This window comes from Mus caroli, chromosome 9, assembly GCF_900094665.2.
Source record: "Mus caroli chromosome 9, CAROLI_EIJ_v1.1, whole genome shotgun sequence".
In the NCBI taxonomy this organism is placed as follows: Eukaryota; Metazoa; Chordata; class Mammalia; order Rodentia; family Muridae; genus Mus; species Mus caroli.
Genome location: NC_034578.1, coordinates 69,226,244 through 69,241,792, shown reverse-complemented (window position 1 = coordinate 69,241,792; position 15,549 = coordinate 69,226,244). Strand labels below are relative to the sequence as shown.

Sequence of the window (15,549 nt, the reverse complement as noted above, 5' to 3'; positions counted from 1 at the left end):
TAGCTTCCCCTCAAGAAAACCTTAACTTCCAAAGCCGAATTTTCCCCTTTTTTCTTTGGGGCTTCTTCGGGCCAAGTTCGGAACTTGCTCATCAAGACTTAACTTCCTGGGGCTGTCGCTCTGGTTACAGCAAAGGCCAGGCGCAATCCTTTCCCAGAACTGGGTGTTCCAGCGCGGGGCTCAGGTGGGACGGCACGCTCAGGTGAGCAAGCTGATGAGCGCGGCGTGAGGGGCTTCGCGCTTTTCCCACAGAGTCCGCCCACCACAGCTGCGGCTCCACAGCCGGCCTCGCCTCCCGCGTCCGTCGTGGCTGAGCTCCGGAATGGCTGCGTGTGGCAGATCCAGATGCTGCCCAGCTGCGTCCCCGTCGCGGCACTTCGGGGCGCAGTGAGCGTGAGGAGACGCCCGCCGCCGGCCGTGGGCTTTGTCCGTCCGCCGCTCCGCTCCGCCCCGCCCCGTGCCTCCCCGCCCCCTCCGCGGTCCCACTTCCTCGGCGCGGGAGGCGGGAGCGCGCCGGGCAGCGAGGGGTTAAGCCGACGCGCTTGAGGCGCGGAGGGATCCGGAGGCGAGCGGAGCTCGGTGCTGAGGCCGCCTCAGCGGAAAAAAAAAATGTCCGCCTGAGGAGACCCACAAGTTCTATCGGGGGGACAGCCAGCCCGCCCGGGGAGCCACGGGCGGCCAAGCCCGAGAGCCGCCCGAGCCGCGCCGACTCAAGCGCTCGCGCGGGCCCGAGGCAACGCAGCCGCCGGCGGCGCGTGGGGAGGGGGAAAGCCTGAGCCCGCGCTCCCGGCCAAAGTGAACTTTAATCGGGAAGGTTGGATGCGGAGCCCGGGCGGCAGGTAACCGCGGGCGGCGGGCGGGACGTGCGGAACTCAGGTCCCTTTGTACGGCGCGGAGCCCCGGGCCGCGTCCAAGTTGCGGCGCGCGGCGGGGCGGAGGCGCGAGCTGCGGGGTCCAGGCCCGGGCAGCGGCGCTCGGCCTGCGCGGCGCTCGGGGCTCGGCGCTCGGGGCCGGGGAGCCGCCGAGCCCGCCTCATTGTTCCGCGAGTCCCGGGCAGGGCGGCCCAAGTGGGAGGTGGAGGCCGGGCGGGAGTTTGCCGGGTGCGGACGCGCGTGGGGCGCTCTCGACCAACCCGGGGGACCCCCGCTGGGGACGTCCGGGCCGCAGACGCGGGCCTGCGAGCGGCGCGCTCCCCGCAACTTGTCAGCTCTATTGTTGCTGAGCGAGTGAGTCACTTGGTCTCCGGGTCGCCGCCGCTTTCTCGCTCTCTCGCTGGGCGCGGGCTCGCTCCGTACTCCTCCCCGGGGGCACCCCGAAGCCGAGCCACCTTGGAAACTTGCGGGAGCCCCGGAGCCACCCGTGGGCTCCCGTGTCGGAGCGGCTTCCGTCACTGTCCTTCGGGTATGCGTGGGGATCTGGCGTGTCGGTCGGCGCCCCCCACCCCGAGCGCTGCCTCTCTCTCTCTCTCCCTCTCTCTCCCTCTCACGTCGAGCGTCCGGGTGTCCGCGGCTCAGCCTGTCTTCTCTGCCTTAGGACCTGCTAGAAGTGGCTGAAGATGAATCCCCAGCAGCAGCGCATGGCCGCGATAGGGACCGACAAGGAGCTGAGCGATCTGCTGGACTTCAGTGCGGTATGAGAGCTTTCCTCAGCATCTTGGGGTTCTGCTGAGGTTTCCCGAGATAGGAAGCAAGAGAGAAAAGGGGGGAAAGCGACATGGCAGCGGGCAACTCCATCTGCTTTTCAGCGCTAGTTCTCAGGGCTGGAGTCCAGCTCCCCCAAGTTGGACACCTGAACTTTGATGTAATGTCTAGACTTGCAGATTTCAAACTTTAATGCCAGAGGGGTCATTTGATTTAACTAGTTAAAAGAACAATGTAATCATGAGCTCTGGTTGAGTCACTCCCTTCTGATAATTATTAGAGATTTTAGACTTTATATGAAAGAAAAAAAAATTTTTTTTTCCTTAAGACTTCTTAGCATTTCCCTCCCCACGACTTCATTTAGCCTGTGGTACCTGAGAGATGCCAGCTTCAAAAAAGCCAACCCCAGCGCTAGAATTCCCAGCCTTCTGAGCTGACTGCTTTAAGTATACATATGCCGTCTCCATATGTAATATGGAAAATGATTTAAAAATAAAAGGTGAAGCTATAGAGCCCATTGCCCTTATTTCTTACTAATGGATTGAATTTCAACGTTAACTGCTCCTAGAAGGCAGGGCCAATACCTGCTGTATTAGAACTGTTATTATCTTTCCTGTATGTGGTAATTTCATCGGACATGATTCTGATTGCAAGTGCTTATTAAGTAATGTTAATGTAATGAGAATCACTTAGGGCCAAGTGAAGATCATGGGTAAAAATTTACTGTTTAAACTTAATTATCTTGTAATCTTGCCTGTGGCTGGGTTTTCATAGCAAATGTCACCGGTTCTCTCAAGCAGTATTAGTAAATAATACCACTTGTTATTGCCAGCCTTGGTCTAAATGGGTCTTCCATTTTTATTTCAAATTCTCTATGAAAATTAGGAAACTAATTGATGACACTTGGTGAACTTTTCTTTGCAAGGAGTATAGAAGAATTTTAAGATTAATAGGTACATTTGGGTTATTTTGCAGATGTTTTCTCCACCTGTTAATAGTGGGAAAACGAGACCAACAACACTGGGAAGTAGTCAGTTCAGCGGGTCAGGTAAGACGATGTTGAAAATCAGAAATTTCTATTTCAGAGCACTGACATATTTTAGTAGAAAAGTCTATAAAGCATTTTAGTGCCTGCCACACCATTTTTTTACACTGTCTGGTTACAATTATAAACTACTAGAGCCTCAAACTTGGAGAGTTGTTCTGAAGATTGCTTGGATGTTTTAAAGATTTTAGCATGGACTTAAAGTTGCTCTTTTTGTGAATGTTAAGATTGAAAATTGTCTTGAACATGATGGATTGTGTCATGACTGTATTTAGAAAAGTGCTTGAAGAAAGAGCTTTGTGGTTCACCGGTGTTCCTTTTATATATGCAGACATTTAATATATCTTCAGGTCATTAGTGTTATTTAATTAATCCTAGGCTCTAAAATGGATAAAAGTATTGTTTAATCTATGTGCATAAAAAGTAGAATTGAGTCAAACAATAATTAGTAAGTTGTATTTATTTTAAAAATGGGTTTTACACTGTAGGAAATAAGTAATTTTGTGGATAGTAATTTAAAATGATAATTCTATATTAAAATAAAGTCTTATTTTAAATGACATAGGGCCAAATTTTTGTCCTGTAATCAAATTATATTAGGATATTTTTTAAAGTTAGATTCCTAAGCAATATTATTAATGTTAAATTTGCTTGCTTTTGGTAAACTATGTCATATTACTAAATAGTGTCCCACTTTAAAAAAAAAACTTACAATTTAAAAGTAAGTATTCCAGAGCAGGGATACTGAAGTTTAATTTGTTTCATTTCAACTTATTCTTCAGTGTCCAAGAGATGGGGAGAAGAGCATTGAGAGCATGGTCCTGAGAAAACTGGCTGTAGTGTGTCTGGGCGGGAGCCGCTCAGTCACTGCTCACAAGAGCAGAGCTTCTGGTTTACCCTAGCAAAATCATAGCTGCTTTCCAAAGGGCTGTGAGAGCAGAAAGCCTGGAAATTAGCTTAATTTTATAACTGGCTTAACATTTTATTCTACTTCATGGTTAGAAAAATGTTTCTGTTGAAAATCACACATCAGTTTAGCTGAACTCCATTTTTAACTATGACACTGAAGCATGTCATTTAACAAATCAAAGAGGAAAATAAAAGCATTTTTGGATTGCATGTAACCTAAAGGCTAGTAGTAGTGTTCTTGATTACGAAGATGAAATACTCGCCAGAGTCCAGCTCTTCCGCCATTTCTCCTTTTGCTGGTAATCACTGGAACATTTCTGCTTTTTGGGATAGAGGTAGAAAATTATTTGTAAAGAAGTGGCTGTATTCCATACCTCTCTTAGCATTTAGAGGACATCTTGATTTTACAACTACTAAGAGTTTGTTGTCACAAACTTTTAGATTTACTTTTGTAAGACATAATAGGCGCCTGATGTGTTCTGTGAGTCTTGATTGCTATTTTATACTGTTAGCTTCCGATCAAGTTGTGGAAAACATATTTACCTGGGCATTGATCTGGACAGGAGCGTTAGAAACTTGCTGTGAGAGTGCAGTTGACTTATTTTTAGACATTAAGAATGACTTCTGATAGGAAACCTTCTGGTGGACTGCAGGCATGGCACTGGCATTGCCAGCACTCTGCAGGGCTGGGTCTCACAAATTTGTCATACTTATTTCTCTGGATTATGATGTATTTGGACTTAAGTATCTATATTCTGTGGACATAGCAGTATTTAGCTGTGCGGTTTGTTTTAAAAGAATTATAACATAAAGCTATGCTCTTCAGTAGTTAATGAGATTTAAATTTTGAGATGAGAAAATTGCACGAGGTTAGTTTTACAGCAAAATACCCAATGGGTACAGCTTCTCCATAGCCTTTCTTATTTCAAAGTGAATGTTTAAAAGAAATTGGCACAGTAATATTCTGTGTATGTATGTATTCTGTGTGTATCTTCCAGACATTTGATTAACCTATGATGATTCCAAAGGATACTTGCAACATACTCTAGTTTCTATTAATGTGCAACATATAGGAAGGATCTCATGGTTCTTTGGAAATGTAAAGACTGGAAGTTTTTGTCTTGGGAGTAACATGTGTGGCACTTGCCTTTTGCTTGGAGAGTGCTGCAGTTTATAATGTGCAGTATTATGTCCTTTTTGCTATTTGTCCTTTCAGAGAATGACTTAATTTCGTAGTTTATTATTTTTGAAATACAATCCAAATTATGCGGAAGACTTCCGTATTTTCGTTTTAGCTGAAAGTACTCAATATGTTCTATAAAATTGGATGTTCCATTTATCTTATGTCTGAAACAAAATAAATAGCTTGTATGGTAGCTGGTAACTTGAATCTGTACAATGTCATTTCTTTATGAAGATGTTATTTCCTTTGCATTATAGTTAGATTGTAGATTAATCTAGTTGGTGTGATAGGCTGTGTAAGATGTTCTCTAATGACCTTGTGGTAAGTGTTTCTTTGGAAATAAAAGGTGGGGTACTCCAGATTCATACATAGTTAAAGGAAATAATAGATACATCGAGTGTAGTGGCTCACACTTTTAATCTCAGCTTTTGGGAGGCAGAGGCAGGAGGAACAGGAATTTAAGGTCAGTCTGGGCTGTGTGAAATTCTGTCAAAACCAACCAACCAACCAACCAAGACCCAAAATAACAACAAAAGAAGGAAAGTATCCACAGATCCAATGTCCCCTTTCCCATTTTCCTTTAGTGGTAATGTTTGGCTGAAACATAGCAGTGTCATACATAGGGTGCTGATAAGTGGTGAGGTAAAGACACCCTCATACTGCCCTTTCATAATCGCATACACTTCCTAGTAATTAGAAAATTCATAACATTATTAAGTGTTTACTCACTCCATTAAGTATGGTAAGATTATGAAGTGTGGACGAGTCCTATAGCATTTTAAATTGCTATAGTTGCATTTGATACATCGAGTGAAGAAGAAATGAAGACAGAAAACCAAGGTTTAACTAATGTATTTTGAAATTGAACAATATTATAAACAGAAAAAGTAATTTTTTTTCTTTAATAAAAAGGACACTAAGTTGGCTTGTCACTCAGGATTTTTTTCAGGTTATGAGTGGGATGTGGACCTCAGTACTAAGTTTTAGTAACATGTATACGATGAAAGTCAACATTTCTAGATACTGCTTTAAGTAATATTACTGATAAGTAGTAACTGTTGAGCCAGCTGGTGTATGGGGACATGTGGAATATTTTTAAGTTAAAATTATTAAGGTTAAAAAAAAAGATAAGTAGCAAAGACATCTTTCAGGAAATACTTGTAAATGAAAGTACAAACTTGAAAAACAGAAAAATGAAACACAGGATTGTAGATGTGAGCTCTGTGTGCCCTTGAGAACAGTTCCCGAAGTGCCTTTCCTCAGATCTCTGTGTTAGAGACTTGGTATACTTAGTGAAATGTGTTTGTAATGGATTGTTTTTGTCGTTATCAACAGCTTAAATGTAAATGTATATTTCTGTCTTTAAACTATTTTTTGGTACATTGTCTTCTCTGAGTTTCACAATGGTTCTTTTGGATAGGAAAATAAAACCATTCAACCTTAATTATAATCACAGTTGTTTCTACATTTTAATTTAACAGGTCCATAGAGAGTACACAGTTATCAAAACCAGATAGTCTTTTCTGTTCTTGAACAATTAGTAATCATTCCTGGAATTTACTGCCTGCTTTATATTGTTGAAGACTTGGGTATCTTGTTACAGGAGAGTTCTCTGAGATAGAGGTGCTAGGATGCTCGTAGGTGGGGACTGAAGAAGGAAAGAAAAACCTGTTTCTGGACATCGCATAAGATACCTTAAAACAGAAACAAAACAAAACAAAACAACAACAAATCCCTTAAACAGTTATAAAATTGCTTTTGGTTGTCACCTGAATGAAATTTTTAGTTGGGAAAGTTGGAATTACAACTCTAATGTAGTTTCTATTTAAGAAACCAAGTGAGAAAACCAACATCTCACCACAGAAGACTATTGAATGGTGTTCTGCTATGTTAAATAGTTGAGTCATATGCAGTCTATTGTCAGTCAGGTAACCATGTATTAGTTACTACTTTATTCAGCCTAATATGGTAGTATTAGCATTTGGGAAGACGGGAAATAGAGAAGGTCTTAGAACGGAAGTGGAGACATATTGTTATTTATGTGTAAAGATAAAATATAAAACTGTAAGGTATCAAGAACTATATGTTAAGTAATTTAAATTGAGTCCATGAGAAGGCTGTGCTGTAGAGTGAGGGAACCAGCCTAACTTACAAGACTTGATTTAGTGTTGACTTGTGAGGGTAATGTGCAGGATTATTCAGGGAGCAGGAGAACTCACTTCCTAGTGGTTGGGTTAGTACAAAGTGGTAATTTGGTAGGACCAAAGGGCCTATGCATTTTGAGAAAAGAGAAGCTGGCTTTAACTAGTTGCCATTCTAGAATTCATATTTACAAACTATTATCTAGAGCTGAGTTTTTGGGGTCACAGTCAGACATTATCACTTACTAGCTTGGTAGATGTGAGAGAATTAACCCCCCCCCCCCCCCAGGCTACTGCTCTTAATCTGTTAGGTAATAGCTCCTTGTAAGTTTGTTATGAGGGTCAGAGGGGCTAATAAATGGAAAGCCTCAGGAACGGCACGTGATATGCTGCAGGCGGTGGTGGTGGAATGAGTTGCTGCTGAGGAGGAACCTGGGTAAGGGAAACATTTATCCAGGAGGTTGCACTAATTTAGAGATGCTATTACTAAGGTTTGAGTTTAACCACAGTGTGTGTGGGAACTAGACTGAAAAAAAGTACTAGGAGTAAAGACTCACAGACGCCAGAAAACCAGAGCTCTGTGGGGGAGAGACAGACAGACAGACAGACAGAGACAGACACAGGAATAGTTCTGAAAATAATGAAGATGAATTTTTTTGAGTCTTAAATATGACACAACCTACTTGCAGGGTTATAGATCAGTGGTAGAACATTTGCTTAGAAATCAGATCAATTGAGTTTGATTTCTCATGTTGTAAAAAACCAAACCAAATAAAAAACAAGGAACATACACCCCAATAATAAAAAACACATACAAATTCAAATGACTAAAATTTCTTATAGCTAATTTGGAGGTCGTTTGTGGGGAAAGTGCTAGTAAGTGAGTTAAAGTGTTTTAGAGAAAACAAAGGCAAATGACAACTCACCTTTCATCTGCCTATAAAATTAATGCACAGGTGTCAGCTGTGCATTTGAAAGTTGGAGAACAGGAAAAAAAAATTACCACCCTTAGTTCACTGCCCAGAGAAAACTGTTAGGTTTTGATTTATTTCCTTTAGTCTTCCCCCCCACCTCCCCGCAATGTGCTATATTCGTGAAATCTTAATGGTAGTTCCACTTTATATCCTCTCCTAAAATGCCACTGTATATTCTGCCACGACTATTTTCTTTTGTTATATGCTCTATCAACTTGGTTTAAAATGGTTGCATCTTTTGCATGGAGTAGATGCAGCAATACTTAAGTTTTCTTATTATTTACATGTAGGGATTTTGTTAATTTTCCTTTTGATAGTGTGGTAATGAAGACTTTTAAAAAATACATTTATGTGTTTACCACATATAGATTTTCTTTGGGAGGAATACAGAATTTCTTTTCCTACTTATAAGTTATAATTAAGGAGTTAATGAATTCTGTAGGAAATGAACTCAGTGGGATAAATGATGTGGCTATGAATTGATGTTGGTGGTGGATTTAGATGTTTATAATCTGACTTTGTTGATTAAGGTAAAAGTATACATGCTTATTAGCATGAATGGAGTAAGTGGTGGCGACTCACCACAGCAGTGTTAGAGAGAGGGTTATGCAGTTACAGAGTTAGAGAATTCCCTGCAGCCTTCGACTTGTGCCTACTGGGATGGAGAGGAACCAACTGAATTAGTGAGAAAGTCCTTGAATTGTGGCTTTTCAGGAAAGGGTGGAGTTGACCTTCAGAGTCATCCAAGTGACCTGGAATTGAGCTTTCAATTTAGTAGCAGTGTTGCCCTAAGCACATCATTTAACCCCCCTGAACATACTTCTGTTATTTGTGTAAAGTAGATAATACTTATTTTCAGAATCCTAGTGAGAATGAAAGGAGGTTACTTACTGTGTATTTTACATACCACAGAGCTAACTCAAATGATGACTATTAATATTGTGGCATCGGTTCCCCCCACATCCCCCTTTTTCAAACAATATTTCACTGTAGCCCAATCTGTACTAGATAGGACTCACTGTGTAGTCCATAGCATACTTGAATTTATGGTAATCCTCCTGCCTCAGTCTCCAAAAAGCTGGGATTACCGGCCTGTAGTACCATATCCATGATGCAGTTTCTTCTTAATTAGAATTTATGGGCAATGTTAACAGTAATGATAGTTATAATCAATATTATATCCAGTGTTTATTACATTGCTAGGATATGATAGGCATTGTTCTAAGTAGTTTACATTATTATCATTGTGGTGGTGGAGTTGAGTAAATGCCTCATGAGCTGCTTTTTTTTTTTTTTTTAAGAATTTATATGAGTACACTGTAACTGTCTTCACGCACACCAGAACAGGGCATCGGATCCCATTACAGATGGTTGTGAGCCACCGTGTGGTTGCTGGGAATTGAACTCAGGACCCCTGGAAGAGCAGTCAGTGCTCTTAACCACTGAGCCATCTCTCCAGCCCCTCAAGCTGCTTTTTTGATGTCATAAATTTATATGTGTTTTTACATGTTGCATGTATAAGACATAAGAAAACCCAAGAGTTGCTTTGAAGGATCTGGTTACTAAGTAATTTAATTGGTTGTTTCCTTCCTCCTTTTTAGGTGATTTCTTCCCAGTACTGTTATTTTGTAGACCACATACATACATAGGGTACGGAGTGTACACGCACATAGGGTACGGAATGGTGAATGGGATGCGTATACTTTTTATAAACCTCCCATGCTTAGGTATCACCATTTTTTAGATGTATGTAGTGTTTTCTCCATAGTTTCTCTACCTGCTTGAAATTCTTAACGGAATAAATAACCTAGGAGGATAATCTAGCTGGGAGAGATGCTGAAGAGACTCCAGAAGTTAGGCTAGAGCAGTGGGTTAACCTGTGGATTAATCTTAACCTGTGGGTTGTGACCCCTGTGGGGTGGAGTGGCCCTTCCACAGGGGTGGCCTACGACCATCAGAAAACACAGACATTTACATTATGGTTCATGACAGTAACCTGAAGTAGCAATGACATAATTTAATGTTTTGGGGGTCACTACCGTATGAGGAACTGTGTGAAAGCATCATAGCATTAGAAAGGTCAGGAGCCACTGGTTTAGACTTCTCCACTTCTCACAGTTACGGTAGAGAAAGTAAAGAGTGCACTGCAAGTCAGCAGAAACATCTTAGCTAAACTGCGTGTAGTTTCTTCTTAATGTCTAGCACAGACATGCTTCTGGTAAAACAAGTGTGCTTTTATTAGTCTACGTAAAACTGAAGCCCTGAAGGTTACCCTGTTTACTCAGCACACGGCACTGCTAGTCTCCTGCTCTGCTCTGTGTCTGGAGAGAGGACCAGGGATGGTTGGTTCCTGGTCTGCTCCCAGTTAGGCCCAGTTCGAGAGTGCATTCTTCAGCGGTGCTTTTCTTGTTCTTTGAGAATACTGTATTTTAAAGCAAGAATGGCTTTGTAAGTAGAATGGCTTTGTAACTAACACTGTTAGTTCATAAACTAAAGCTTAGGTAGATATGTTGATTGTGTGACTGCCGTTTGAACCTGCTTTCTGTTTCCAGTCAAGTCATCCTATAACAACAATAAAGATTTATTATTTTTATTTTATGTGTGTGGGCATGCCTCATATTTTACTTCTTAATGCCTAGCACAAACATGCTTGTTATAAAACAAGTATGGCCCATGGAGGCCAGAAAAGGACATTGGATCCCTGGGAACTGAAGTTACAGATGGTTGTGAGTCACTGTGTGGGTGCTGGGAGTTCACCTTGAATCCTCTGCAAAATCAACCATTGCTTTTAACCACTGAGCCATCTCTCTAGTCCCTCATCCTATATTTTTTTATATATACATTTGAAACGGGAAAAATTATATTTTTATAAAATACCTTAATTTTTGTTGTATGTTTAAAATGTGCTCTTTTATGTTACAGGTTAAAATTGTGGTCATAGAGTGACCGTAATGAGTCACCCAAGCTCTTGAAATGTGCTTGGGGCCTTAGAGATCACACAGAAATGAAAACAGATTAAGATTTGGTTACTAGTTTTAATCTTGCTGATCATGAGTCAGTGATGAAATCTTCAAAGCAATATAATAATACAATTTGAGATAACTTACAACAGACCTTTTCTTTTTCTTAAAGCTTTGCTATCACATCTCAACATACTTTTTGTTTTTAGGACTTGCAGATAAATAGACATAGCAGTTTACACTGCTAATCACAGCATGTAGAAGGCTAAAGCTGGAGGATTGTGAATTTGAAGAGAGCCTGGGCCTTATAGTGAGATCCAGGTCAGCCTAGTCTAAAGAAAGCCAAACCGAAAGAATCAAAAATTAGAGTTTGTTCAAGATGAGATTTCATCCCCTACTTTGGGGTTAAGAGGATAGCTACGTTGGGGTTGGGAGTCTCTCAGAATTGGGATAATCAGGTAGATAAAATGAAACAGTGTTCTTGGAACCAGATGGGAGTCCTGGTTCAGTGGTGTCCTTGTTTCTGGTGACCTAGTGTGAGCAGGATCACTTCACAGTTAGAGCCTGTACCACCATTGCTTTGGTGGCTGACAGTGCAGGCTGCATATACAGTAACTGGTCCAGTGCTGTGACTGTTTGTGGGACATGTAAGATTTGTGGTAAGAGCCATCACGCTTCAGTCCTGGAGGCATATGTTGTTCTGAGGTGGTTGGAGATGGTTGAGGTTTGCTTGTGCATTGGGGAGGAGTTAGAGTAGAAGCATGGTGTGACATACATAGGTTCACAGTTGGCTGCTTGTGGAGCAGGACTGAAAAATCTGAGTTCTCCCGAGTTACAGGTTTCTCTGAGGCTTTGTTTGGAAGCTCTGTCAAGTGAAGCTGTATCTTCAGGTTTTTGTAAACTGTTTTTCGGTGTTAACTTCAGTTTAGAACAAAGTTAAAGAAAATATTTTTGTATTGAATCCCTTGGGGCTGACAAGATAGGTCAGTGGTAAAGGCGCTTACCACCAAGACTGTTGACCTAAAGTTTGATCCCCGGGACTGACTTGGTGAGAGGAAAGAACTGACTGTCATCAGTTCCCTTCTGACGTCTGCATGTGGTCAGTGTCATATTTGCATGTCTCCCCTCTAACCCCCACCATCATAAACAGCACAAAAAAATCCAACTTTTTTTATTGGTGTGAACACATGGACAGCTTGGCTGGATTAAAGCTTTCCAGTTTGGCAAGCATCTGAGGATTTCAGGACTCTCAGATGCCCTCAGTGTCTCCTACCTGAGTGTTACTGGCTAGTATTATTCCAGGTTAAGTGTGTTTTGTTTACTGTAATCCCATTTCTGGGCCATAGATGCATAGTCTATGAACTGTAATTTTTTTTTCAAAAACAATTTTTTATTAGATATTTTCTTCATTTAAATTTCAAATGCTATCCCGAAAGTCCCCTATACCCTCTCCCCGCCCTGCTCCCCAACCCACCCACTCCTGCTTCCTGGCCCTGGCATTCCCCTGTACTGGGGTATATAATCTTCACAAGACCAAGGGCCTTTAGCTGTAATCTTAAAACCAGAAAAGTCTAAACTTTTTAACTACTACAAATTTAGTAGATAAACTATTTTGCTGGCAATATATGGTTTAATATGCAAAAAGGCCATTAAAACCATCTGTGTCCTCAGTTTTTGTATGGTTATCAGGTGTTGGAACAATTTCTAACATAGTTTATACTATTTTTTTTTTCTAAAATCTGAAAACTTCCACCTAAACCTTTTTTTTTTTAAACCTCACAAAAAGGGTTTCTTTCTTTGTACTAAAAGTATAGACTGGGAACTTTGAATACAGAAAAAAAATGTGGTAAATTAGTTCTGAAACACAGATTGTTGGGTTAGAGGATTTTCAGTCTAAGTTTTGTCCTTTGAGTGTTTTCTGTAATAGGCTGATTTAGGGACTTAAGATTCTACTTTGAGGATAAAGTAGCTGTCTTGTCTTTGGGCCAAGGAATACTCATACTTCTCTGTTCAGAAAAAGCATACAGGAAAATATTCAAGGTTCTCTCAGAGTGGAATACTTTCATTCTTTTTCTGTTTGTTATATAACCAGCATTAGATGATACCCTTCAAAAGGAAGTTTCATTCTTTAGCATAGCCTTTCTGGATTTTGTCCGTTTTCTGGTAGCAGATAGAGAAGAAAATCCTCCAAGGGCTAATCAGCTTCATGAAGAAAATGGGGAGCCATGATACAGGCAGTAGACAAAGTCACTTTTTGATGAATTCTATTTTTTATTTTTGGAAAAGTTTTCAGATTAGTGGCTAATGTTTATCCCAATGATAATACTCATTGCAGTCTTTTTCATTAAAATAAATGATTTTAATGAGTGTGATTCTTACTGCCTAGTTGGTTCTGTCCCATGGCTGTTAACACAGCTATGGAAGTAATGAAATGTATAGTGAACTGGGCTTTGTAGAATCTGCTCTGGCTTTTCCATTTACTTTGCAAACCTGTTTATTCTACTGTTCTAGTGTTAATTATGTAGATAACCATGGTGTGGTATTGGATAATTTAATTGGCTTAGCTGGTAACTAAACAGTAGGAACACAAAGCAGGCTGTATAGCCAGGGCCTCTCTTGCCTTCATTTTTACATATTCCTTCATTTCTAGCCTAGAATGGTACTGCAGTGAGCAGATTCAGCTGAAATCAAGATAGCTAGACTCTGGAGACTAACTCAACAAGTTGTAATAGCAATTGGGCTTTGCCCAGTGATCGGTGAAAGGGGCAGAGTCTCAGTCATTATAAAAATACTTTATAAACATTTACGTCTGTACTGTTTGCTTCACAGTTTTTGTAAGATGTTGGTAACTGTTCATTTCACAGAGGAAACAGAAATCAAGAGTGATGCATGTTTGGTGTGGTTTCTGACTGCCCCTAAGCAGCGGTAGTCACACCTGCACTGATACCAATCTGCATAGTTTGTCTCAAGGAGAAACTTACTGTCTCTAGAAATGGTTAGAATTTGTTGTTATAACAAGGAGTCTAATGTAAGGGTTAAGTTGATATTTTCAAAAATAAAGTGCTTCAAGATTTGTTTTTGTTAAAAAGAAAATAGTATAATTATAAGTTTACATAAACAGGTAAGCATTTTAAAAGTATTTCAAGATGTTAATTGCAAACAGCTACAGTCAGGACCATCTTTGGGAGAGAGGAACTTTGTGTCCCATTGTTTAGCTGTCTTTGTGTTTTTGGAAGAATAGGAAATTTCTATAGTTGTTATGGATTGGAATATTTAAACTTATTTTCAGTTGAAACTATTACATCTTCCACTGTAATACATCTCCAAGGTTGTAAATGGTACTAAGTACATGAAGTACAAAACTAAAGACTATGGGAATTTGTATTAGGGCCTTTATCTATTTATTGTTGTGATTGGTGGTTATTGTTATTTAGATTATAAACATTTTGAAAACAAAAGTGGTAGCTTGTACTTGTGACTCAGCAAAACACCACTTGTTAAGGTTCACAAATGTTTGAATTAGGTTTGGATATATGTGGTAATTTGGAAAGAGATTAAATACCCCTATTTTTATTTTTCTTCCCTAGCATAATCTGCATGGTAAGGCTTAGAGGCAGCACTAAGATTTATGAGGATAAGCAGACTAGAGATTTGAAGTGTGTACCATTTATTTAGAATATTTTACCTGTCTTACTTTCTTCTGCAAAGCTCTTAGCCCATTCAGGACTCCTCATTTAAGTATCAACGGTGAGCAGGAAGTGGCCAAGTGGTAAAGCCATTGAGGTTTTAACAGGAGTACAGCTGGCTCTGCAGACCACAGCCCGCTCTGGCTCTAAGCAGTGAGAAGCGATACTTTGATAGTGGTGATGAGTGCATGCATATGCATGTTCTGCCCCATCCTCCCTGCAGAATGTCTGGTATATTTGTTCTTAGTAATGTCAAGCTGAGAGAATAGCTTGTTTGGTTCTTGGCTTAACTGGCCATAGGAACTCAGTTTTACGAGAGCTGTAGGAGCCATTTACCACCATCTGGAACAGGTAAATGCCCAGGCCAGAACTTTGAAAGTTAGACGTTTTCCTCAACAACCCTGATTTTTGCCTGTTGACTTGTGCTTTTTTGGCTTGGAAATGAGGTTGTGTAGATGTGGGGAAGTGTCCTGAAGAGCAGAGAAAAGACTCATTGAATGGAACTATGAATCTGGTTCTTGCTTCATTTGTGACAGAAAATGGATATTTTATTTAGTTCTGAGTCACCTTTGGTTACATTTTTCGGAACTAGGCTAGTTGTGTTGATTATAGAAACACATTGTTTGTATGTGTTCATGTATAATTTTATTTTATTCAATGCTGGGCACCAATTCAGGGTCTCATGTATATCCCTGAGACAGACACCTAGTTCCCTGGGAGATTGTAGACCTAGGATTACCTTTATCAAGTATTTCCTTCTCCGGCCTCTTTTCTTTCTCTTCTCTTCTTTCTTTACTTTTTATGAAGAATTAAGTTGACCACTCTGATATAATTGGAAGGTAATATGTTACTAATGTGTGTATAATTTGGAAAAATATTGTCTACTTTTCAGTTGCTATAATAAGATACCATGACCAAGAAAACTTATTAAGAAAGTTTATTTGGAGCTCACAGTTTCAGAGGGTTAGAGTCCATGACCATCATGGCAGGGAGCATGGCGGCAGGCAGGCA

The 15,549-nt window shown here is 40.7% G+C and overlaps 1 protein-coding gene across 6 annotated transcripts in view; it reads left to right on the top strand.

The window, feature by feature from the left end:
* Positions 1 to 566: 566 nt before the first annotated feature.
* Tcf12 (transcription factor 12) overlaps positions 567 to 15,549 on the top strand; it is a 257,308-nt gene continuing 242,325 nt past the window's right edge. For 4 of the 6 annotated variants that reach the window (XM_021171999.2, XM_021171997.2, XM_029481234.1 and 1 more), the window contains exons 1-3: positions 568 to 839; positions 1,534 to 1,630; positions 2,616 to 2,688. In XM_021171999.2, coding sequence (XP_021027658.1) covers positions 1,556 to 1,630; positions 2,616 to 2,688 — 148 coding nt within the window. In that variant the 5' untranslated portion in view covers positions 568 to 839; positions 1,534 to 1,555. Of the gene's footprint in view, positions 840 to 1,219; positions 1,402 to 1,533; positions 1,631 to 2,615; positions 2,689 to 15,549 lie in introns of those variants that run through there. The other 2 variants (XM_021172001.2, XM_021172000.2) reach the window with 2 other exon arrangements.